The sequence below is a fragment of the Chiloscyllium plagiosum genome, unplaced genomic scaffold (assembly GCF_037043375.1).
Source record: "Chiloscyllium plagiosum isolate Xiang-an unplaced genomic scaffold, Cpla_swu_hap1 HiC_scaffold_4, whole genome shotgun sequence".
NCBI classification, from domain to species: Eukaryota; Metazoa; Chordata; class Chondrichthyes; order Orectolobiformes; family Hemiscylliidae; genus Chiloscyllium; species Chiloscyllium plagiosum.
In genome coordinates, this window is record NW_028270142.1 from 57,765,743 (window position 1) to 57,789,607 (window position 23,865).

Consider the following 23,865-nt stretch of genomic DNA (forward strand, 5'->3'; position numbering starts at 1 on the left):
CTATGAAACATTATATAACATGTTTAACTCTCAAAGTAGCTGACTGTCTTCAATGGAATTAGTCTTGCATCTTGTAACAGATTAAAAATATGTTGAGAATTTTGTAAGATAGTTATAGATTAGCATTGTCCCAATTCACCTCTAGTTATGCAAAAGATTAGACCAATGTAAAGTAACTTCCTCTCACTTTCTTCAAATTAAAATGACATTTATGGCAGATTTTAATTGTCTTGACAGATATTAAACAATATCGGTCCACTTGGCCCATCTAGTCAATAGAAGATGATACTCCACAAATCCAAAAATAATTTTAATTACATTTTTTCACCATTTCAATATCCCTTCAAGCTTCCTCTTGGATAATGTTGTTAAAAATGGCAAACAGAAGTCTTAATTTAATAGTGAGAGATGTAGCATATTAAAGTCACAAGGAAATAATGACTCTATAAAAACCTTAATGAGACCTCACTTAGAATAATGTGTGCAGCATTTAGAACCATAAGATGGATATTGAGACAGTGTAACAGAATCATTATGATTCTCACCCTAACTGTGTACCTTTCAATCTTCTCTAGTGATCTCCTTAGTGATATTTGTAGAAAGTTTTCTAAAATTGCATGTTTATTGCATCTACATAAACAACCCAAACTTATATAGTGCCTTTAATATAATAGAAGTGGAAGTTCTCATTAATTCATAGATTTCCATTGCCAGTTGTCTGGTGGTAAGGATAAAGTTGGCATTGTCCCAGTGGACCATAGGGCTGCTGTCTTTCATTACAGAAATAACTGGTGCTGAGTTTAACCTGAAGGTCACCATGCCTCAGGAGAATCCCCTCAGGGAGGAGATTGAGAAGGCTGGATCTTTCTGGTAACCTCAGTTGGTGTGGAAATTGAATCCATTCTGTTGGCATCACTGCAAACCAGCTATTCAGCCAATTGAGCTAACAACAAATGTGGCTCATCCAGGATCTCTCAAATCTCAACCTAACAAACAAGTTGAAGGTTGAGTTAACAACTTTAGGGGTCCACTGAATCAAAAGTCCAGAGCAGCAACAAGGTCACAGAAAATCTACCTTCAAGCCTGTTTATTATGTCTCTTGCTGGAGAGCCTTTATAATATCAGGTGAAGAAGACTATTAACTCTTCCTCCATTTACAAGGCACCAAATTCCAATGCCAGTATCTGCAGGGATATTCCTAGCTGGAGTAAACCAAGAACTGATGTGTCAAATCGGCACAGATATTCTGAAACTGTGGCCTGTTATTTAGTGCTCTGCTATTGACTGCATTGTGCCTCCAATTCCACAGACATAAATCACTGAATTCAGAAAGAGCTTCAACATTTCAGATCCCCGGAACTGTTAGAAACCCATTTAAAGTTCTGATTTGGAGATGCCAGTGTTGGACTGGGGTGTACAAAGTTAAAAATCACACAACACCAGGTTATAGTCCAATAGGTTTAATTGGAAGCACACTAGCTTTCGGAGCAACGCTTTTTCATTAGGTGATCACCTGATGAAGGAGCGTTGCTCCGAAAGCTAGTGTGCTTCCAGTTAAACCTGTTGGACTATAATCTGGTGTCGTGTGATTTTTAACATTTAAAGTTCCAACTTGTTCAATCAGGTGTGAAAAGCTTTGGAACAGTATTGTGATTAATAACGTTGATAAACAACAGAATTGGCCTTGAGAAAATAATTTTATATTTGTGAGTGAAATGATGAAGCAATACACTTTTTATGCTAGAATATTAGAAATAATAATTTTAATAAATAAATTTCATAGTATTTTAGCTTTTCCTTCATTCCAGATATCATGAAAACAGCAACGAACTTCATACAGTTTTATTTTCCTACAGAACATCTTAATTATAGTAACTCACCAAGAGCTCAGAGGTTCCTAATTTATCCAGTTCTAGGGACTGTATTCTAGAAATATGCACTCCCATTTCTCTGTGTATTCCAGAACATTCTATACATGTCAAAATTCCTAAATTGGTTGACAGCCAAGTAGGATCTGCATGGAAACAAAACAAAAATGATCAATGTGAGTATTCAATGCAGAAACCCAAGAAATACTCACTGAAATCCTCCTGTAAAATATTAGGAGAATTTGTGAATATTAACTCATTTCAAACTAACTACTGACATAAATATATTTTAGCTGTTACACTAAGGAATTTTTTATGCATTCACTTTGTTAATGCTATTTGTTTGTTCAAAGTTGGTGGCATAATTAATTGAAATAACTCTGCGATCTGTATTCCTTCACTTAATGAAAGTGGTAAATGGGACAGTTTTTGTATACATCAAGACTGCAGGTTGTGGAAAGTTTGGACAAAATTTGGCATTTTGTGCCAAATTGATCCAGAGGGTAAACATGTCTGTACTAAGTTTTGGTACGTGAGCAATTTTGATTCAGAGTTTGAGAGTTTTGGGTAAGCTGCAGACATTACAATTCAGCAGGAAGGGGGAAGTTACCTTGATGCTTTATTCAAGGAGACAGTCAGACTGCTTAGGACAGGGCCCTTTGTTGAATTTGATCAGTCTTAAGAGACAAGGTGGTGTGACTGCGAGTAAGTCAAGTATGGAGACCAAAAAGCTAAAAGTGCACCAGCCATTGCGATTGTTCACAGATTCAGTGATTTTCCAGCCTGTACAGATGCAAGTGGTGGCTGCAGTGTGGATGAATGAACCATCCATGACACATGGGGCATGAAGTCATTCAGGTGGAGAATGTTAATACGAATGTAGTGGTAATAGGGCAGCACAGTTGGGGGAGAGATATAGTTCTTGGCAATTAGGAGCCAAAGTACAACTGGCAGTTGTGCGTGCCTAGTTCTAGGGTTCAGGACATCTACTCTTGGCTGGAGAAAAATTTGCAGTTCGGAGGGGGAATATCCAGTGGTCATGGCCCATATAGGTACTAACACCATTGGTAGGAGCAGCTAGGAACTTTTAAAAAAAGAACTTCAAAGGTCAAAATCTCTAAATAGGCATTGGATAAATAAAATTGGAGAAATGAATATCCGGCTCAAAGACTGGTATGGGAAAAATAGGTTTTGTTTCCCGAGGAGCTAGCACCAGTACTGGGGAAAGTAGAAGCTGTACTATTGGGATGGCTTTCACTTGAATTGTGCTGAGACTCATGGTATAGCAAATTGTAAAATTAGGATGGTAGAGAAGGCTTTAGTCTAAACAGAGGAGAATCAAGTGAGGGGAGACATGATAAATTTAAGGGAAACAATTATTAGAACAGATGGAGATAAATATGAATAATCTTATAGTAATATGAGAAATACAGCTGAAAGGTGACCAAGACTAGGATCTGACAGAAAGCTAGGAAAGGTGGCAGGTTCACTCTGTTAATTAAGGATAGCATTAGATCAATACTGAGAGATTACCTTAACTTAAAAGATCAAAAATGTAGGATCAGTTTCAGTAAAATACAAAATGATTTAAACAAATAGATTGTGTGTGATTATGATGGATTTTAACCTATGTGTAGAATGGGAGAAGCAAACTGGTAAACGTAGCTTGAAAAAGGAGTTCATAGTGTGTCTTTGCGACAGTTAGGTAGTTTGGCATGTTCTACAGCCAACTTATCTTAGATCTGGTAATGTGCAACGATTAATAAATAACTTACTGTTGATTAATAACTGAATCAATAACTAAAGGAACCTCTAGGTGATAGTGACTACAACACAATAAAATGTCATGTTCAGTTTTGAAAGGGAGAACTGTAAATTGATGACGAGGGGTTTTAAAAGAAAATAAAGATAACTCTGGAGGATATAAAGAGCTTGCTAAGATGAATTAAGAAACTAGATTAAAAAGTAGGTCAATGCAATTATAGAGGCAGATTTTTAAAGGAGACATTTATAACATTCAAGGGAGCATTGGAGAATTATTTGGATAGAAATAGTGTGCCAATGTGTGGGGAAAAGCAGAAGATTGGCACCAAATAATGATGATTATTTGAACATCCAATGTAGGTACCATGGGCCAAAAGGCCTCCATCTACATTAACATTTCTATGATTCCAAGATAACTCTCGGGCAAGATCATCCCAGTAAGCAAGAAAAACTCTGAGAAGGATAATTCATTCCTGGCTAAATGAGAAAGTTAAGGATAATAGTAAATTGAAAAAAACATTTTACAAATCTGCAAAGAATAATGGTAGGTCAGAAGACTGAACAGTAAAGAATGACTGAGAAGACAGAGGCAAAAAGCAAAATGGGAGAAAGTTAGCAAGTAATATAAAAATAGAGAGTAAATATTTAAACAAAAAGAGTAACAAAAACTAACATTGGTTCTCTAATACAATGAGTATGAAGAATTAATAATGAAAATAAAGAACTGGCGAAGGCTTTTGACATTTCATTTCTGTCTGTCATCACGGCGGACGACTTAGTAAACTTCATAAAGATAAATGAGAAGCAAGAAGCATAAGGAAGGGGACAGACTTTAAGCAATTATGATCACTGGGGAAAAGATGCTAGGAGAGCTAACGGACCAAAAGGGTGACAAGTCCTCAGGGCCAGATGGCCCACATCTTAGGGCCTTTAAAGAATTGGCAGCACAGATGTAGGTTCATTGCCTATAATTTTCCAAAATTCCTTAGACACTGGAATGGTCTCAGGGGATTTTAAGGAACGAGGGAGGTAGAAAGCAGGAAACTATGAAGCAGTTAGTCTAACATATGGGAAGATGCTAGAATCCATTGGAGGATATCTGGAAAATGATGATGTGATCAGGAAGACACATGATTTTATGAAAGGGAAAGCTCAAAAGGCTAAATGACCAACACCTAATCCCTACGATCTTGCGTGACTTCACATCCCACAGAGCCTTCTATGGTAGAAACGTTTGTATTAAAAAATGGACACAGGAGTCAGCTTGATCCAACTGATAATGCTTTAGGAAAGCTTAACACATTTTTCCAAGTTAATGATCATACATAGGTCTGATTTTAATGATGATATCAAGGAGCTCAAAGTTTGGCAGCAAACCTGGTGGGACATCCATTCATTCAATCTTTCAAACACTGAGGAATTAATTTCGGTACTGGCAGCAGAAATCCTGTTATGACATTCTTGGCTTCAAGGGAGACGGTGAATTGTAGGGCTTGCCCATCCCTAATGAATGAGCTGCCAACTGCTTCATTACTAATAGCAGCACTGGGAGCAGTGGCTGCCAGCCGGGGTTTATTTGGTTCTTCAACAGGAATCACTGCTGAAACAAAAGGCACGTAACAATGGCCTTATAGTTCGGATTGCCACTAGCAGGGAAGTGTAGGGAGAGATGAAGAGGAATCAAAGCGAATGATTAGTTAGGTTTTACCAAGTCTCTCTCACCTCCTTGATCAAATACAGAATATCTGTGAATGAGGATCCTCTCCAGAAGGCTGCAAGCAAACTCAAAAGGGTTTACTTGTCTCCACGCATGTGGCAACTGCTTTTCAAATGGCTACCCTCAGAGTATAAAATGAACTACTGTGTCAAAACCTTTAATAACCAGCCCAACATTGTTTTTGAAATAAACCACAAAGAGATCTAGCAACTTTTAGCACATACTTCCTCTGTCACTTTACAATAGTATTGGAATTGATTCTAACATGTTTAGGCATTCCCATTGTAGAGTCATGCCATAAAGTTTGCCAAACAGCTTCTCACATTGAAGAATTTATACATACACCCAATCAGGGAACAAAGAGCAATAAACAAAACTACTTTTAAATTTTTTTATATAGCAAGTAAATTTAAGATTGACTGAGACATGCATATGAAAGTAAAAGACAAAATATTCCATAAAACTTCTGAAAAATGTTATTAAATAATTTAGCTTAAAACATCTATTTGCTAATCATATGACTTCTTTGGATTAATGTTTTTTTAAAAAGGATCAGTATAGTTGTTTATCAAATATCAATAATCATACTGCTGTTATAAACCCAGTTACACCTGACTGAATTAATTCCAACATTTTGTAACTATTTGATTAACAGCAGTAGTATAATGAGGCCCTAAAGTGGTAACACATTTTCCATTCAAGGACCTCAATTGATATCTGGGTGGCCTCGGCTTCTGAACCCGATCATGCCTCTGGGAAGGTATGTTTACATGAGCATGTGTGCGTGTCATCAACAATAAATTCAGACTATTAGATATGTACACAGTTTTCAAGATTTGTAATCAGATCATTATATAAGGAGATAGGGTATAATACTGATTCTGAAATGACTTGAGCATTCCACGTCAGGGAATATGCACCAGTTTGTAAATGACCTCTTAGAGAGTTCAATGAGATTCCCTTGCTGAAAAATATTTAAAACTACACGTTTCATAATGGAAAAGACAAGATTAAAAAAAAAGTTTTGATAAATAGGAATATGCCTGCTATGGAGGCATTATACTTTGTGTACTAAAAATACTACCTTTTAGATCTGGACTTACAGTGACAAGTAGAGCAGGAAGAATATACTTTAATATCAAAACTGCCTTTTCAGAGAAAAATAAGCACAAAATACAATATTATGTTTTATATGAGGATTATTTGGAATGAAAGCACTAGAAAACCTTCTTCTGAATGTTATGCTTTGTGCAAAACCAACACTAAACAGCCAGCTACAAACACCATTATAAAACAAGGCTTTTTGCATACCAACTCTTAACTGTTTTGAAGTTGAACATAGTTTAAATCAAACCTGACTAAAAAGCTTTCTTGTGAGAGGCTTAACTTGTATCTCATTGATGAGGTACATAATTGATAATATTCTGCATTTGATCAGAAAATTGCAAAAGTAGACAATGCTATCAGGTAAATAAAATTTCTCTGCGGAAAAATAACCAAAGACCTGGAGCTCCACAATCACAACAGACATCATTGCCAGGCATCCGCTGCACATCTTCAATGATGGCTTTGGTTAGGTCCTCTATGCTGTTCTCTCCACTGCTTTGCTCTCCTCTGAATGCCATGTTTAATGCCTCCTCTTTACTGTTAGTTAATACTGATATCCATCTGTTAAAAAAAGAAACAACTTTAAAATCTTAAGGCATGACAAAACTCAAAGGGAGCACATAGTTATTCACAAAAAAAGATACCTTTCAAATTAAGTAGATAGGGTTACTTTGAAAGTAGAAATATAAAAGAAATTGCTCACCTTGCTTTGCTCTCACCTATCTGGTCATGGCCATAGCTTTTTCAGCAATGGATTTTCTTTTCAAGCTGAAAGCTTGATCCCTCCTCCATTGCCTTCTAACACACAGTTCCAATGGCTCAACCCTCAGATTAAAAGAAAATTCTCATCTGCCCTGAAAGGATGGACCCCTAATTTTAAAACAGTGCTCCCTAGTTCTGGATTGACCCACAAGACAACACATTATTTTTGCATTCAACTTGTCAAGAACATTTACAATCTTACATACTTCAATCAGTTCAATCTACGAGTTTACGAGTCTGAATTGCCTCCAATGCAGTTACATTCTTAAAGAATGATAGCAAATTTCAGACAGCATGAGAGATGTCGTCTCATGAAAGCCCAGTATAAATTTAAGTTTGTTTTCAATTCCTCTCGCAATAAAGGATAGCATCCCATTAGTTCTATTGATTACATGTTTTACCTTCATACTAACATTTTTGATTCATGCACCGAAACATCTAAATCTGTCTTCATCTCAGACTTCTTCATATGTACTCTGAGTAACTGCTTGCTTTTTCATTCTTCCTGCCAAAGTGAAAAACATCATATTTTCCTGTATTACCCTCCATCTCCAATATTTGCCCACTCATTCAACCTATGTCTGAAACTTCCTTGTCTCTTCTTCATAGACCTTTCTACTTAGTTTGGTGTGATCCTACAAATTTAGCTACCATGCTTTCACTCCCCTCAACAAAGTCATTGCTGTGAATTCAGGACCTCGCATAATCCATTTGTGACTTCATTGTTCTAGTTGTTACATCCTGCCAATCAGGCCGATTCTTTAACTTTTGCTTCTGTTTTTGTTCCTGTCTTTTGTATATTAGGATGGAGCCAGAGAATGTCAACTTTATGATTTTCACTGTACTCCTGTATTGCTGTACTAGAGATAATAAATAATACTCGACAATAAAATTGATATCTAAACCTAAACAAATTTGTGTTTTTTTTTGCCAGTTAGCCAACCTTCTATCCATCTAAAAATTATCCTCTACACAATGAGCATTTATTTTCTGCACTAAACTTTGGTGGAGCACCTTATCAAAAGCCTTCTAGAAATCCAAGTATATAACTTCTACAAGCTCCCCTTTGTCCACATTGTATGCTACTCCTTCAAAGAATTTGTCGAACAAGACTGCCCTTTGATAAAAACCATTCTGACTTTTCCCAGTTACTCCAATTTTCTCTAAATGTGCAGCTATAATTTTTTCAATAACTGATTCTAACACCATTTCCATGGCCGATGTCAAGCTAACCAGCTGATAGATTCTAGTGTTTTGCCTCCCTCCCTTCTTGAAGAGATTCTGTTTGCTACAATGAAACTTTACTTGAATTTAGGGAATTTTGTGAAATTAAGACCAACATATATTTTCTCAATACAAACCTCTTTCTAGACCCTAGGATGATATCCATCTGGATTAGTGGTGCTGGAAAAGCACAGCAGTTCAGACAGCATCCGAGGAGCAGTAAAATCGACGTTTCGGGCAAAAGCCCTTCATCAGGAATACAGGGGATGATGGGCTTTTGCCCGAAATGTCGATTTTACTGCTCCTCGGATGCTGTCTGAACTGCTGTGCTTTTCCAGCACCACTAATCCAGAATCTGGTTTCCAGCATCTGCAGTCATTGTTTTTACCTACCTGATATCCATCTGGACCTGGAGATTTGTCAGTACAAAGCTCCCTTAGTTTGCTTCTTCGTGAATGTAATTTTGCTAAATAACCATCACCCTTCCGATTTACAACTATCACTAGAATTGTTTTTGTATTCTCTATAGTGAAGACATTTCCTTATCATCTATTATTAACTTCCCATTCTCATGCACTCAAGGACCACTCACTTACCTTACTTTTTTCCTTTTAGAATACCTGTAGAAACTCTTCCTTTTTAAAATTAAAACCATTTTAAAATTCATATTCCAATTTCTCCCCTGATTAAACTGCTGCTCTTTGACAAGTCATCTCTCCTGCCAGTCGACTTTGCACTGTTGTTTGTGTGCCTTTTCCTTAAGTTCAACACTTACTCTAACATTTTCAATTAACAATGGATGATATAATTTTTACTTAAAGTTTAAGTATACTTATTCTGAAATATCCCCTTAAAAGGTCTTCCATGGTGTCTCTAATGATCTATCCCTTAACCTCTTGTTCCAATTTCAGCTAGTTTAGCTTTCATGCCCTCATAAATAGCCCATATTTGGATGTGGAATGCTTCTTCCTTTCAAACTGGATGCAAAATTCAAACATACCATGGTTGCTGATACCTAGGGGTGCTATAACTCTGAGATCATTAATTAATTCGGTCACATTACACAACACCAAAACTAATATAATTTGCTCACTGGTTAGTTCTACGATGTGTTGTTCCAAGAAATTATCTCAAAAAGCTTTTCATGAACTCGTCTTTCAGGCTACTATTGCCAATCTGATTTTTGCACTTTATTTGCAGATTGAAGTCACCAGATTGTTGGCATCCCCTCAAAAGCACCCAATATTTCTTCTTGTGGTTACTGTTACAATATCTGTGGGTCATTTCACTTATTATTTCCCACCTTCACTCAAACTGATTCCACATCTAAGCCAACTCTCATCCTGGTCTCCTGAATCAAGATTATCTGTCACTATTGGGCAAATGCCATTCCTGATTAACAATACTACTCATCCACCTTTACCTAGTTCTATATTTTTTTGAATGTCGCATAACCTTCAATACTTGCCATACTGAAGTCATGTCTTTGAAATAGCTATCAGATCTTTTTTTTACTTCAATGCTTGCTACCAATTTGCTAGTTTGTTATGGATGCTACGCTCATTCAGATACAGAGCCTTCAGTTTTACCTTTTTGTTATCTTTGTAACATCTAGTCTTGATTAATATAAATCAAAGAACTATGGATGTTGGAAATTACAGGAAAAACTCAACAGATTTGGCAGCATCCGTATCGAGAATGCAGGGTTAACATTTAACAATGACACTTCTTCAGAATCAGACTAATCTAATCTTCATTGTTGGTGCATCACATTCTTTTTTCCCCCCCTCTATTCCTTCCTGCCATTCTTTGACCCTCACTCCACATATTACGGTTCGTGGCACTACTCTTTGAAAACAGCACATCTTCCCACATTTGATACCTTACCCCTTTTATTTAGTTTAAAACGCTCTCTACTTCCCCAGCAATGTGGTCCGCAAAACACTGACACCAGCTTACTTTAGGTGTTGACTATCCCAATGGCACAGCTGCCATTTTCTCAACCACTGATGTCAGTGGGCCATGAACTAAAACCCACTTCTCCCACACAAGTCTTTGATTTGCATATTCATCTACTGGCATGTGCACCAACGTCCCTTGGATCTTGGCACTTCCCACGTCTTACTGTCCATCATGTACTGTTTGCCTTGTTGATCCTGCTCAAGTACATCACCTCACGCTTATGTGGATTGAATTCCATCTGTGGCTGATCAGCTCATCTGACAACGTGCCTATACCCTTCTGCAATTGAAGGTTATAATCCTCACTATTTACCACCCAACCAATTTGTGTATCATTCATGAACTTACTGATCAACTCTCATGTCAAAATTATTCCTATATAGGGGAACCTCAAATAACCGGATATCAATTATCTGAATATCAATTATCCGAGTATTGGATTATCCTAAGGGAATCTCAAGGTCCCAATAGAAACATTATGTAAAAGAGCTGTTTCAACCCTGATCGTGTTTTTTTGTTTACAGATACAATGATTAAAAATGAACTTGGCTTACTGAAATGATGCTGAGAACAGTCATGGACAGTCCAGGCACAATCTGTAAATTTTTGACCTTCCACCCTCTTTCTTCCCCCAACACTTTCCCTGGAGTTCTACATAGGGGTGAACCCTAACCACTTCCCTTCCCAGATAATCTCTCCAACATTGTCCTGTACAGGGCAGAGATGGAACCTGTCAAAGGCAGCAGCGGTCTTTCTGCTGGTATCCAGTCTGGCTGCCCCGGGGGTGGGGACGAGTCTGACAGGGTCGGGGGGCACGTTGGACAGGGCTGAGGGTGTGGAAGGGGGTTGGACGTTGGGTGGGGATGGACGGGGGGGCACGGTGTTGGACAAGGTTGGAGGCGGACGGAGGGTGGGGTTTCACACGCAGTATGCTGATGCCTAGTCTCCTGAACAGGGAGCAGATTTCACAGACAGCTCAGAGCCCCAGAGGAAATCAATTAACCAAATAATCAATTATCCGAACGAAATAGTACCCGCACATCTCGTTGGACAATCGAAGTTCTTCTGTATACCACAAACAGCAAGGGTCCCAATAATGATCCCTGTGGAACTCCACTGGATACAGGTTTTCAGTCTGAAAAACACTTCCCAACCATAATCACCTGCTTCCTACCACTTGGTCAATTCTGGATCCAATTAACCAAATTTTCTCACATCCTATGGGCCCTTACTTTCACTATCAGCCTTGGAAACTCACTTAAGTAAAAATAGGTTACATCAAATGTATTGCTCTCATCTACACCCCTAGCTACCTCTGAAAAATTTAATCAAATTGGTCGGACACAAACTCCCCAAGACCATGCTCATTGTTCTTGGCTAATCCCTGCCTCTCCAGATGCAGATTAATTCTGTCCCTCAAAATAACTTCCAACAGTTTCCCAGCAATAAGGTTAGACTGAATGGCCTGCTATATCCCTTTCTCCCTTCTTGAGGTTTAATCCTGCTAGAGTATCCATATAAGAACAGATTCAGCAGTTAAAGATTACTCTTGTTGATTGACTTTAATATATATGAAAATAAATATTGTATCAGTAGAGAAACAGATTATTGAATGTGCGGTAATCCTGAAAACTGAAGGCAGAGGGCATCAGTGGTCAATAAGAATCCGTTTAGCAAAGCTTCACCAGTCCAACCTTTGATTCAAAATTATCATGGATTTTTCAACATTGCTTCCATTGCAAGATCATTATTTGCAACCAAAATACTAAATACACTTTCAAATTTCAATGGATATATGATTCAATGTAAGTGGATTCAAATATTTTCAGTCTTCCTTCAATGTGAGCAGTGTGCTAGTTGAACCATACATATTCACTGAATGTCTACTCTGTGATGTACAAATAACAGTTGCAAATACCAATTTTAGTGAGCCATTTATCTGATCTACATTCATCAGCACTATAATCAACTAATCATTTAATATCTCAGTGTAATGAGACTTAGAAAACACAATACTTTGGATGTTTCAATAGGGGACCAGTACTTTTAATGCTATAAAAATAACCTTAAAATAACAAATTAGTAGTATCAATGGAGAAGTGATCTATTCTTTCACAAGCTATACACCTGCAATTTCTCAACGTAAACTCCACTGAGAACTGCTTCCTCACTTGAGGTACCAGATTGCAAAATCAACCCTTTATTTTATTCTTTACATTTTAGAATGATAAAAGGCTACAAAAGGAGGTTGGGAATTCTGCAGCAGTAACTCACCTCCTGACTCCCAAAGCCAACATGAGTCAGAAGTACAATGGATTACTCACCACATAAGTGTGGTTCCAATAACCTTCAAGGAGTTCCAAGTCATCCAGGTTAATGTAGCCGACTTGATAGGCACCTCATTCAGTAACATCAATATTCATTTCCACCACTATTTGCTAATTACAAGATGCACTGCAGCAACTCAGTGTGGCTTCTTCAGCAGCACTTTGCAAACTCTCAGACTCTTACCCATCTAGAAGTTTGGGGACAGCAAATTCCCAGGAAATCACACACGATCTTAACTTGGAACCATATTACTGATCCTGGAACTCACTTTCCAATAGTACTTTGCTGTACCAGCACCCCAAAGTCTGCAACATTTCAAGAAGGTAGTAGACCAGCATTTTCTCTCGCACAATTAAGGGATGGTAACAAACAATGGCCTTGCCAGCGACACACCACAAGAAAGAAATAAAATGAAACAAAATTGGAAATTTTGGACAATATTTGTTCAATAAAGCCTAAGAAGATTAAGGTCTGTTTACAAATGATAAGTTGTAGCTCGAAGAATCCATTAAGGGACTCTTACAGCTTCAAACTTTCTATTTAAGGTTTAAAGATTGGGGCCAATAGGAACAAGAGAAAGCCATTTGAGCCTGCTCTGCTGTACATTATCATGGCTGAACCAATTCAAGACCATATTCCTGCTTTCACCCCATACCCATTGATACTCTAGCCATCAGGACTATATCCAAATCCTTCTTGAAAACATTCAATGTTTTGGCCTCAACTGCTTTCTGTGTCAGAGAATTCCACAGGCTCACCACTGTCTGGTGAAGAAATGTTTTGCCATCTCAGTCCTAAATGGCCTACCCCATATTCTCAGACCACAACCCCTAGTTCTGGATTCCTCGCGATTGGGAATTTCCTTCCTACATTTATCCTTTCTAGTCCTGTTAAATTTCATAGGTTTTTATGAGATCCCCTTCTATTCTTCTAAAAATTCTTGTGAATATCGTCCAAACTGATCCAGTCTTCCTTCATATGTCAATCCTACTCATCCCAGTAATCAGTATGGTAAATCTGCACTCCCTCAACAGCCAGAACATCTGCCCTCAGATAAGGACGCCAAAACTGTACACAATACTCCAGGTATAGTCTCATCAATGCCCTGTACAACTGAAGTAAAGCATTCTTGCTTGTGTTCTCAAAGTCTGTCATTATGAAGGTCAACACATCATTTTCCCGCTTCACCATCTGTGGCACCACATTGCTTTCAGCAACTAGTGTACAAAGTCACCCAAATCTTGTTGCACTCCCAGCTTTCCCAATCTATCACTATTCAGATAATAAACTACTTACTGTTTTTGTTACCAAAGTGGATAACGTCTCATTATATCTACATTATACTTCATCTGCAATACATCTGCCAATCGCTCAACTTATCCGAATCACACTGAAGCATCTCTGCACCAACCTTACAATTTACCCTCCTACCCAGCTTTGCATCATCTGCAAACTTGGAGATATTACATTTTGTTCCCCTATCTAAATAATTAATATATATTGTGAGTAGCTCAGATACAAGCACTGATTCCTGCAGTATCCCATTGTCACTGTCTGTCACTCAGAAAATGACCTGTTTATTCCTACTTATAACTTGATATGCTAATTTGTTGTGTGGGACCTTATCAAAAGCCTTCTAAATTTCCAAATAAATTTCCACTTATTCCTCCTTATGAACGCTACCAGTTACATTTTGAAAATTCCAATAGATTTGTCAAGCATGATTTCCCTTTTATAAGTCCATGCTGACTCTATCCAATCCTGTCACTGTTTTCCAAGTGCTCTGTTATTAAATTTTTATAATAGACTCTAGCATTTTCCCTACAATCAGTTCATGTACCAACAGTTCTTAAAACAGCTAGAGGACGTAAAATGTAACTTACCTTTTGTACTGTGACATCCAAAGTGCTAAATAGAAACTACAACACATGACACCCATGATATAATTTGTGACTATAAGTTAAGCAGAGACGTCTTTCAACAGTTCCAGTTTTGCTTCTAGTCAGAGAAGTCTACAACACAAAACTGACTATGATTTGCTTTTTATTGGCAATAGAGTAGCCAACAACCATGTGTTGTGGAACAAAATTTTCAAAAGGGCACAATAATGATTGTTCATTAAGGTTCCTGTCAATACGAATAGATGAGTCAATGGTGGATGTAATTTATTTTGAGAGTGTATCAGTTTTGATCCACAGGGAGATTATTTTGTGAAGACTCTGGATGTAAAAGGATAAAGTGTTCGAATTTCTCCAGGATAAAAATTCACCGCTTTGGGAAACAAATCAAAATGCTTCATTGACAGCTTCAGCTTACAATTTTTAGCTCAAACATAGTAAATAATAAATTTTCTTAAAACCCTCATCAGTGGGCTACTCAGATCCATAGTGAATGGGTATGTAAAGATGAAGTTAATTTAGTAATTTCATAACTGAAATGCAATTTTTCAGGAATCAAATGCTCTCCGAAGCCTAGTGTGACGATACTATGGCTAAAAGAGGTGCATTTTTTTCATGAAGATAGGTTGAGGCAGAGGTACCGAGCAGTTTGTCCCAAGCCAATGAAGAAAACAGACTTGAGGCCTTGGGTTTTTTTTTGAAGTTGGAACAATAAAGCAGTATGAAGGAATGGATTCAAGCTCCCATAGAACCATGATTTTAGTTTAACTTTCAGTAGTTGCTAGGGTCTTGAAGCTAGATGCGGAAGCTATTATTCCCCTCTCTCCTAAGCTAAAAGCCTAGGTTCTCTTCCTGCTACTATAATTGCACGAGACAATCTATTTTACTGAATTTGCTTTTGTCAAAGGTGTATTTATGGGCTGTTACTATTTTGGAACAGATGTGGTTTAGAAGTTAAGTAATCTGTTATTCTGGTACGTTTTCCAAATAGAGTTATTTCAATTCTTCTTTCTTTTGTTTGTATTTTGCCTATAGAGTAAGAATTAAGTGTGTGTTGCTTCAAAAGTGCCAGTATGACCAATCAAGTTGCATCTGGAACACAACATCTTATACTTGCCTTTAAAAATATGAAAAGGTTGGGGTCTAAACTACCTCCTTGTTATATTTGAAGGGGTTTGGTCCAGTCCATAACATCTGTCAAAGTGACCTTTATCCATGAGTACAACAGTACTCAAATAAAGTAATTAAGGTTCTCATCTCACATCCACAAAGATGTAGTTCCAGCAGACTAACTTCTTTCGACACTGAAGCTGATTTTCAACTGACAAATTGACCTCAGTCAACATAGCTAAAATGTTTATACCACTATACACAACATTTATACCACTATAAATGCTGGAGGAAACATCACAGAAGCACTTCACAGGAGGCTCCCAAGCACTGAGGATGTCACCTAGACAGGGGACGAAACGTCTGCAACACAAATTCCCAGCTCGGCGAACAGAACCACAACAATAGCTAAAACTATTACAAGACGCAAAACAAACATTAATTTTCAGTTTATACAACTTTTCTGTTGCTTTTGTCACTGGTCAAACAGTTCTCTATTTTAAAAATTCCCAAAACAAAGTTGATTATATTTAGTGCAATATGTTTTACAACTGCAGATATGCAAGGTACATCTAGCATCTTTAAAGTGACTATCATGTGGTGGTAGTGAAGGTCGCGTGTGTGTTTGTATGTAGGGAAGTGGATATTACACTTTACTGTTAACAGAATCTTGGAAGTGAATGGAAATCCTGAGAATGTTCATGTAATCTTAAGTGTTCATACAATCAGATAAAATTTATACAGAAAACAATATTATTTTCTCTGGATAACCATACTTCTAAAGAGGTGATTGCCTTGGTCAGGGCAATGTTACTATGTGAATGATTGAAACAGGGTTCAAAACATGTAGAGGTTTTCATTACAGTTACTAATTAGTCTGTGCTTAATAAAATTCCAAAGATAAGTCTTCATGTGACCAGGTCAATCCACTTTCCCCATAACACAATCTTGATTAAAATGATTTTTGTCACAAAAGCACTTACACTAGACATTCCTGTTCATCGTCTGCTTGGAAGTGATAGGTTCTGTTGTCTGTTGTAAGGAAGGAAGATAAATAAAGTAAAAAGTGACAAGGCCAGGTTAACAGGCATGAGGAAAATAGCCAAAAAGTAACCAGAAATAATTTTCCATAAATACTATGATCTATCTAATCAGAATTCCTAAAATGTAAGATTACTAGGTGTGAGAAAGATTTTCTTAATTCTTTAAATGTAAAGTGCAGAGAATACAAATGTGTAATTTTGTTCCCTTACTCAGGAGCAATGCATTTAGTATAACTGGCTTTTAAATCTTATTGAATACATGCAGCCCTATTCCCACTCCCACTGTGTCATAATAATTCATAAACTGATCTGTGTTTATCCAGTGATGCACTTTGGTTCAAAGTGCAGACTATGTATATGCCAGTACAGTATCCATCTATGATCTGAAGTACATTCTTCCAAGCTGAGAAGACGACAATAATGAGTTGTAAGTATCATCCAAACACTACTGCTGATGTACTTCATCCACACTTATTTTAACCTTGTCGACGTCCACCAATATGGCCTCAGCTTCTCATATTGCTTACAAAAACAAATTTAATAAGTAGGCCATGATTAAATTTCAAGTCCTTTTTTTTGTTGCTCTATGTCAATGAGTAAAGGAGTTGAATATTTTAGATTAAGGACTGCAATTAAATAGTTTTGATTATCAGTGATTAGATTAGATTACTTACAGTGTGGAAACAGGCCCTTCAGCCCAACAAGTCCACACCGACCCTCCGAAGAGCAACCCACCCAGACCCATTCCCCTACATTTACCCCTTCACCTAACACTACGGGCAATTTAGCATGGCCAATTCACCTAACCTACACATTTTTGGACTGTGGGAGTAAACCGGAGCACCCAGAGGAAACCCACGCAGACATGGAGAGAATGTGCAAACTCCACACAGACAGTTGCCTGAGGCGGAAATTGAACACGGGTCTCTGGCGCTGTGAGGCAGCAGTGCTAACCACTGTGCCACCGTGATCTAACATCCTTTGTCAAATCTCGGTCTTAAATTAAACAAAACTAGATGTGAACCGGTGGTGATCTGATTTCAACTTAAGCCAAAATATTCAATTTCAGTTTTTCATAAACTACCTGTCACTAACTCACTGTTGGATGCTACTCTTATGTTCCCTGCTGTTTCCTTTCCCTGGTTCACAACTCTTGGTTCTCCAATCTTAAGTAGCATGTTGGTAGTGTCACTGGGTTAGTAATTCACAGACCAAGACTAATATCCTGGGGAGACAGATTGAATGTGAATTCAAATTATTAGTCTGAAGTCAAAAACTAGTGACAATGATGACATTAAGCCAACATTGTTTGTCATAAAAATCCATCTAGTTCAATAATATCCTGAGGAAAGATCTGGCCTACATATGACACCAGATCAATTGTCATGTTGCCTAAACATCTTCTGAAAAGGACTAAAAAGCTTCTCAAATCATGAAAAATAAAAGATGGACAACAAGTTCAGGCAGTTTCAATGATGCCTACCTCACAAGAAAAAAATGAACAAAGCATGCGCTCATGAGGAATATTGTCTGGTTAGGATCAAAGGAGTTATTTCAAGAATGGCAAAGTGTACCTGTTCTATAATTCAGAAGGAACTCAACACAATTTGAGTTCTTGAATACCCCTTGTTCAAACCATATATTATTGTCATTATGTTACAATCCCTGCAATGGTATCTAATCCACCACTGGTTTCGATGCTTATTGTAGAGGATCAGTTAGCTCAGTTGGACGGATGGGTAGTTTGTGAAGCAGAGTGATGCCATCAATTCCTACTCAGGGTGAGGTTTCTATGATGGTTCCTACTTCTCAGCTTCTCTCCTTACATGATGCGTAGTGACACTCAGGTTAAACCACAACCAGTTGGAGAAGCATCTGCTACACACACTCATGAGTCAAGAATGTGGTGCTGGAAAAGCACAGCAGGTCAGGCAGCATCCAAGGAGCTGGAGAATCGATGTTTCGGACATAAGCCCATCATCACGATTCCTGAAGGGTTTATGCCCGAAACGTCGATTCTCCTGTTCTTTGGATGCTGCCTGACCTGCTGTACTTTTCCAGCACCACACTCTTGACTCTGATCTCCAGCATCTGCAGTCCTCACTTCCTCCTACACATAGTCATGATTCTACGCAAATTATTTTCAACTGTGAATTCACCATTCTTGAAATAAAAATTAAATCTGATAAATTGCATTACCACTTAAAGGATAATTATCATCAATATCCCTGATTAATAATGAAATTATGATAATCTTAAACACAGATTTTAGAATGATAATATGTTGTTTGTTTGATTTCAAAGAATAACAATACAAATAGGAATAGGTCATCATAATTGGGAAATGTTTTGAAAGTTATTTAGGTCTAGCTCCACAACAACAGATTTTTACATAGAAAATTGATGATGGGTTAATAACTGTTTCTCTGCTAATGCTAATGTAAATTCTTCATTTACATTTACCTTCAAATTTGTAACTCAACATTTTTGTTCAAATAAAATTAAAAATATAAACAAAAGTATTGAAAATTCCAAAGAACACATGTTAAACAAAGGACTAGCAATATCATCCATTGTAATTATTTTCCTTCTACAAAAGAATCTGAATAGTGAGACTTGCTCTTTAGTTAAAAGCTAAGTACTACCAGCAAGACTAAAGGACTGTAAATGTTGACACAATACTTAGACTATACAAATGATTTATATACATATCTTAGCAAAATATATTTCTGGATACTTGCAAAGTTTAAACATTGAGGGAATTTTGAATCATCAATTTATTTTATAACTACAGAATCCAAGCCAATAACAGTACAGAAACATACGTGATATCAAGTCAAAACATTTCTTCTCGTCAGCAGCGGGTTTCACCTGGCAAGTGAGGAGATTCAGTCTTGCTGGTTGTCTGTTGGTCTAAAAATACAAAATAAATATGAAAATGTACTTGAGAAGGAAATAACCATAGGTGAAAAGTATCTTCAGAGCTAAGTATTTATTTGCCTCTTTTGTTTGCAGTTAACTCTATAGATGAAATGTTCTCTGAGCAACATCTGAACATCAATACTTTCTGTCTTAATTAGGAGATATTCCTGGCTAATAGTAATTTTTTAAATTTTCCACTACATTGTAAAACTTACAATTTAGAAGTTTTTTTTCCCAAGTGCAGCAATTATAGAATGTTGGACCTTATCAGACCAATCAAATTTAGCTATAAAATTTAGCATAAGCTTTCTTCAGCTTCAGAAGTGAAGTAATGAAACTAAGCTGTGGATGAAATATTTCAATGGCAAAGTCCTGGCTTCCTCATTCAGCTTCTAAAGTTTCTAATCGTTCAAAGTGAGAGAGCAGAAGCAGAAAATTTATAAGTAAAAGCATTATTTGGATCATTCAAACAAGATTTCAATCTTTATTGGAAACTTGAGACCAATGACATACGACAAACTTTCTAGTACGTGGGATTTACAAATGCTCGTACATATGAACATGATCCCATACAGGGACACATTAATAATGATTTTAAATATCTGATATATGAATGTTTACTTGTACTTACGAACAGCTTGCAACCTGGGGACCACCTGTACTGTACTTGTGGTTAATGATTGTAATGTAGTGGTAATATCTTTACAAAGCAAGTTTTGGTTTTGGGAAGAGATGAACCAGCAGAACAGCATTATTTGTTGCTGCACAATGTCACATGTAAGGTACAAGAAATTCAGCTGATACAGTTTGAAATTAAACAATAACAAAACCTGACAAAAACTTTTCACAAAACTTAATTATATTAATTCTCTAAAAACATTGTTTAAACATATATTAAGAAAATAGCATACACTCTATAAACTGTGGAAATTAAAATATAGAATATTTTGGACAGAAATGTTTATTCACTTTTATGTGTTACATCCTTAAAATAGTCATCTTACTTTGTTCAAATTATCATTACAGGAAGGCAGCAAATATGTTAATCAAGCATATACATCAAAACAATTATGCAAAGCTGCACTTTTAACATATCACTTAGAAATCCATTTTCTCAAAAAGAAAGTCATGTTGTCTGTAGGTCAAGGAAAATGCAAAGCAAGTTTGAGTCCAGGTCACCAACCTAGTACCAGCAAGTGATCTTTCCCCGCCTTTGGGGTCTTATATAGGTAAGGGACATGTTTGCTCTCAGTTAGGTTTCCAGGATGCAGAAACAGAGGCAGATTGGTCAGAATAAAAAGTCTGCCTCAACCATTAGATGTTGTACATGAATCATCTTACCTAGTTTTTAAAGAGTTGTCAAGGGATCGTCAGGTAAGAGAAAACCAGTTCTGAAGCTTCTCTTTATTGTTCCCCATTTGTAAAGGTAAAGTCACCACAGTAGATGGAGAGCGAGAGCGAGAGCGAGAGCGGCGCGAGAGCGAGAGCTGATAATGAGTTTAACCTGAGGGTAACCACACCTCAAGTGAGGGGACGGGTTGAGAAGGAGAATGCTTCATGGTAACCTCAGCTGATACAGGAATTGAAAGCATGCTGTTGGCATCATTCTGCATTTCAAGCCATCCATCCAGCCAACTGAGCTAAACTAACCCCTTCCACCACTTGTAAAACCTTGTGCAAACAGCTCTTGCATAAAATCAGTTGAAAACGTTGAAGGATCCATTGCTTTGTCCGTTCATTTTTATGGCTTAAAGCACTTCTTCTCTCCTCCTGTACATATATGGATACTGTGCAAGTGACCGAGGTGTCATGAAGGCTGTAATTGGGTAGAATAGCCACTTTGAGCAGCCTAATTCACATGTGACTCTGAATCAAATAACCTCTCAAAACTCCCAATGTAACCATGATGGGAGGCTACCAAATGAACAATGTCTTGAGTACTCCTGATTTTACACAATCCCATAAATTCTGCTTCAGAATATGGACAAAGCCACCTAATGTCAGGTCACCTATGCCATATGTGCAGGCTGAGGTAATCTTTCCTGTAACATCTGCACGTTGCTAGCCATCTTGGCACAGACTCCAGACTTAAAATGACTACAGGGATCATAGATTGAAACAAGTTAAAGAGACCCATGTGGAATCAGTGATACTGCATCAAAATTAACACATCTAAAGATTTCAAAAACCATACAACAAAGCATTAAAACATTTGCATCTCCTGTTTAATTCATACTTAATTAGTAATAATAATTTCACACATTGGGAGATGAAAGGCTTGCCTGCAAGCTATCTAGCTTTGAAAGACAATGTGGCTGGACTCAGGAATCTGCAAACGAAAACTATTCCAACTGCTGACTTTGAGGAGTAGAAGAGAAAAATGTGCATAGATTGATAACTTAATCCTTGAGATCCACTTCATGTTTTTGATCCTATTTCCACTAAATTGCTGATCACCCAGCTTTCCCTTGATCCCTATGGTAGCTGATGAAATATTCAATTTCAAGATTCCTGGTGTTATAGGTTAGGTGAAATTTTTTTGTCATGTTTCATTAGGACATGGTTGGCTTGCTGATGGGCTTCCTTTTTTTTAATACCTGCAGCGAAGGATATTTAATGGCTGTCATCAAACAGTGACCCTCACAACAAACTACTCCATATTAGCATATCAGTCCTCCAGCAAACAGACCACAGGTGCACTTGGTTTTTAACCCTTCTTTTCTATATCTCTACAAGAATAAAGCACAAACATACCTTTTGACACATATCCATAGTTTGGAGTACAACTCATGGCAGAAGATTTCCTGATGAGAGGACCTAATTAATGGGCTCATATTTCTGCCATAGCAAGTTTCCTTCTCTTTGAAGCTCCCTGGCCTAACTACAAGGAGCAACATTCAGGGGTTCACACAGGGAACCTTTCATCAGTTAGAGAATTCAGTACTAGAAAATTATATTTTCAGCAAGGCTTGGCCTGTAGTCTTCATTTTTAAAAAAGCAATTGTCTTGTCCAAAAAGCTCATTGTGATGCTAAAGTAATTCAGGGGTCTGATTCATCACAGAAATAGTGATACTTTACTTGGCAGTGATGAGAACCCTCAGTGTAAATGATTGGTGATCTGTTGGAGTTCCCTAAGCTTTGAACAGAGGAATCTTTGCAATATCTGCCTTCATGGCTGCTGTCTTTGTTTCAAAGGGATCTGTTGTGGCCTCTTAGGAGATTGTTCTTGAATATTCAAACAAGGGTAGCCTGTTTCGCTGGGCTCTGTTCCTCAGATACTCCCTCTGTCAAAGGATGATGAGCGTGCTGTGATGAATTTGGCATATCCTCAAAACCTGAACAATATTCTTGCTACCCTGAAGGAAGATTCCTTCAGGGTGCAGGCACCTGCTCCAAGCTCATCATGTATTCCATGGATGTCACTGCTTAGGTTCTTAACTGATGGGTGCAGATTACATAAAGTGCTATGTATTTTGATCAGGTCAGCATGCTACTCTTGCATGTGTTCCAGCTGTGGCTATATATGACTTGAAATAAGTTTTGCCACCTTCTCTTAGGGAACTGGTTTGCTTCAAGGCCTGAAAAATGGCCATGCTCCAGTTATCACTTCCAAATGCACCTTTCGCTTACTATACAAATATAAAAACGATAAGGAGGGCTATGCATCTCACACCATTTGTCAAAAACATACTTGATCTGACTGTAACCTCAAAGCCACACTTCTTCTAACCTTGATAACCTTTCACCCTTTGGTTACCAATGATCTATCCTGTTTTAAACATTAAAAATCAGATAATGTCCAAGGAGCCTGGTTGACTGATCCCATGCTCAGAGGACAGCCAGCCCTTTAGGTGGCAAGGATCTTACCCCACGGTCGCTCCTCCTATCCCTTAATAAGCTTATGCATCTCACACCATTCAGTGGCTATTTTGTCCTCCTTATCTTGATTCAGAACTGGAAACTCCAGTCCATGGTTTCTTGCTGGCTCTCATGCACCAAAAAGGGACTCCACTCTACAAATCAATCTGAAAAACACAGAACCAATTTCCTTTGCTCCAACCCAGTAGTGGCAAATGCAATCTGCTTCAATTCTGCTACTGTGAAATATCTCCATAAGCTTAATGTGCCTTCTCTATAAATAAAAATTAAAAAAGAACTTG

At 37.6% G+C, this 23,865-nt stretch overlaps 1 protein-coding gene across 3 annotated transcripts in view; it reads right to left on the reverse strand.

Moving 5' to 3' along the window:
• The window catches only part of LOC122549488 (arf-GAP with SH3 domain, ANK repeat and PH domain-containing protein 1-like), a 365,329-nt gene that overhangs the window by 78,981 nt on the left and 262,483 nt on the right, over window positions 1–23,865 (reverse strand). For all 3 annotated transcript variants that reach the window (XM_087986272.1, XM_087986271.1, XM_087986270.1), the window contains 4 exons: window positions 19,608–19,695; window positions 16,723–16,771; window positions 6,854–7,017; window positions 1,881–2,014 (listed from right to left, as the gene is read on the reverse strand). In XM_087986272.1, the coding sequence (XP_087842398.1) occupies window positions 1,881–2,014; window positions 6,854–7,017; window positions 16,723–16,771; window positions 19,608–19,695 (435 nt within the window). The remainder of the gene's footprint in view (window positions 1–1,880; window positions 2,015–6,853; window positions 7,018–16,722; window positions 16,772–19,607; window positions 19,696–23,865) is intronic.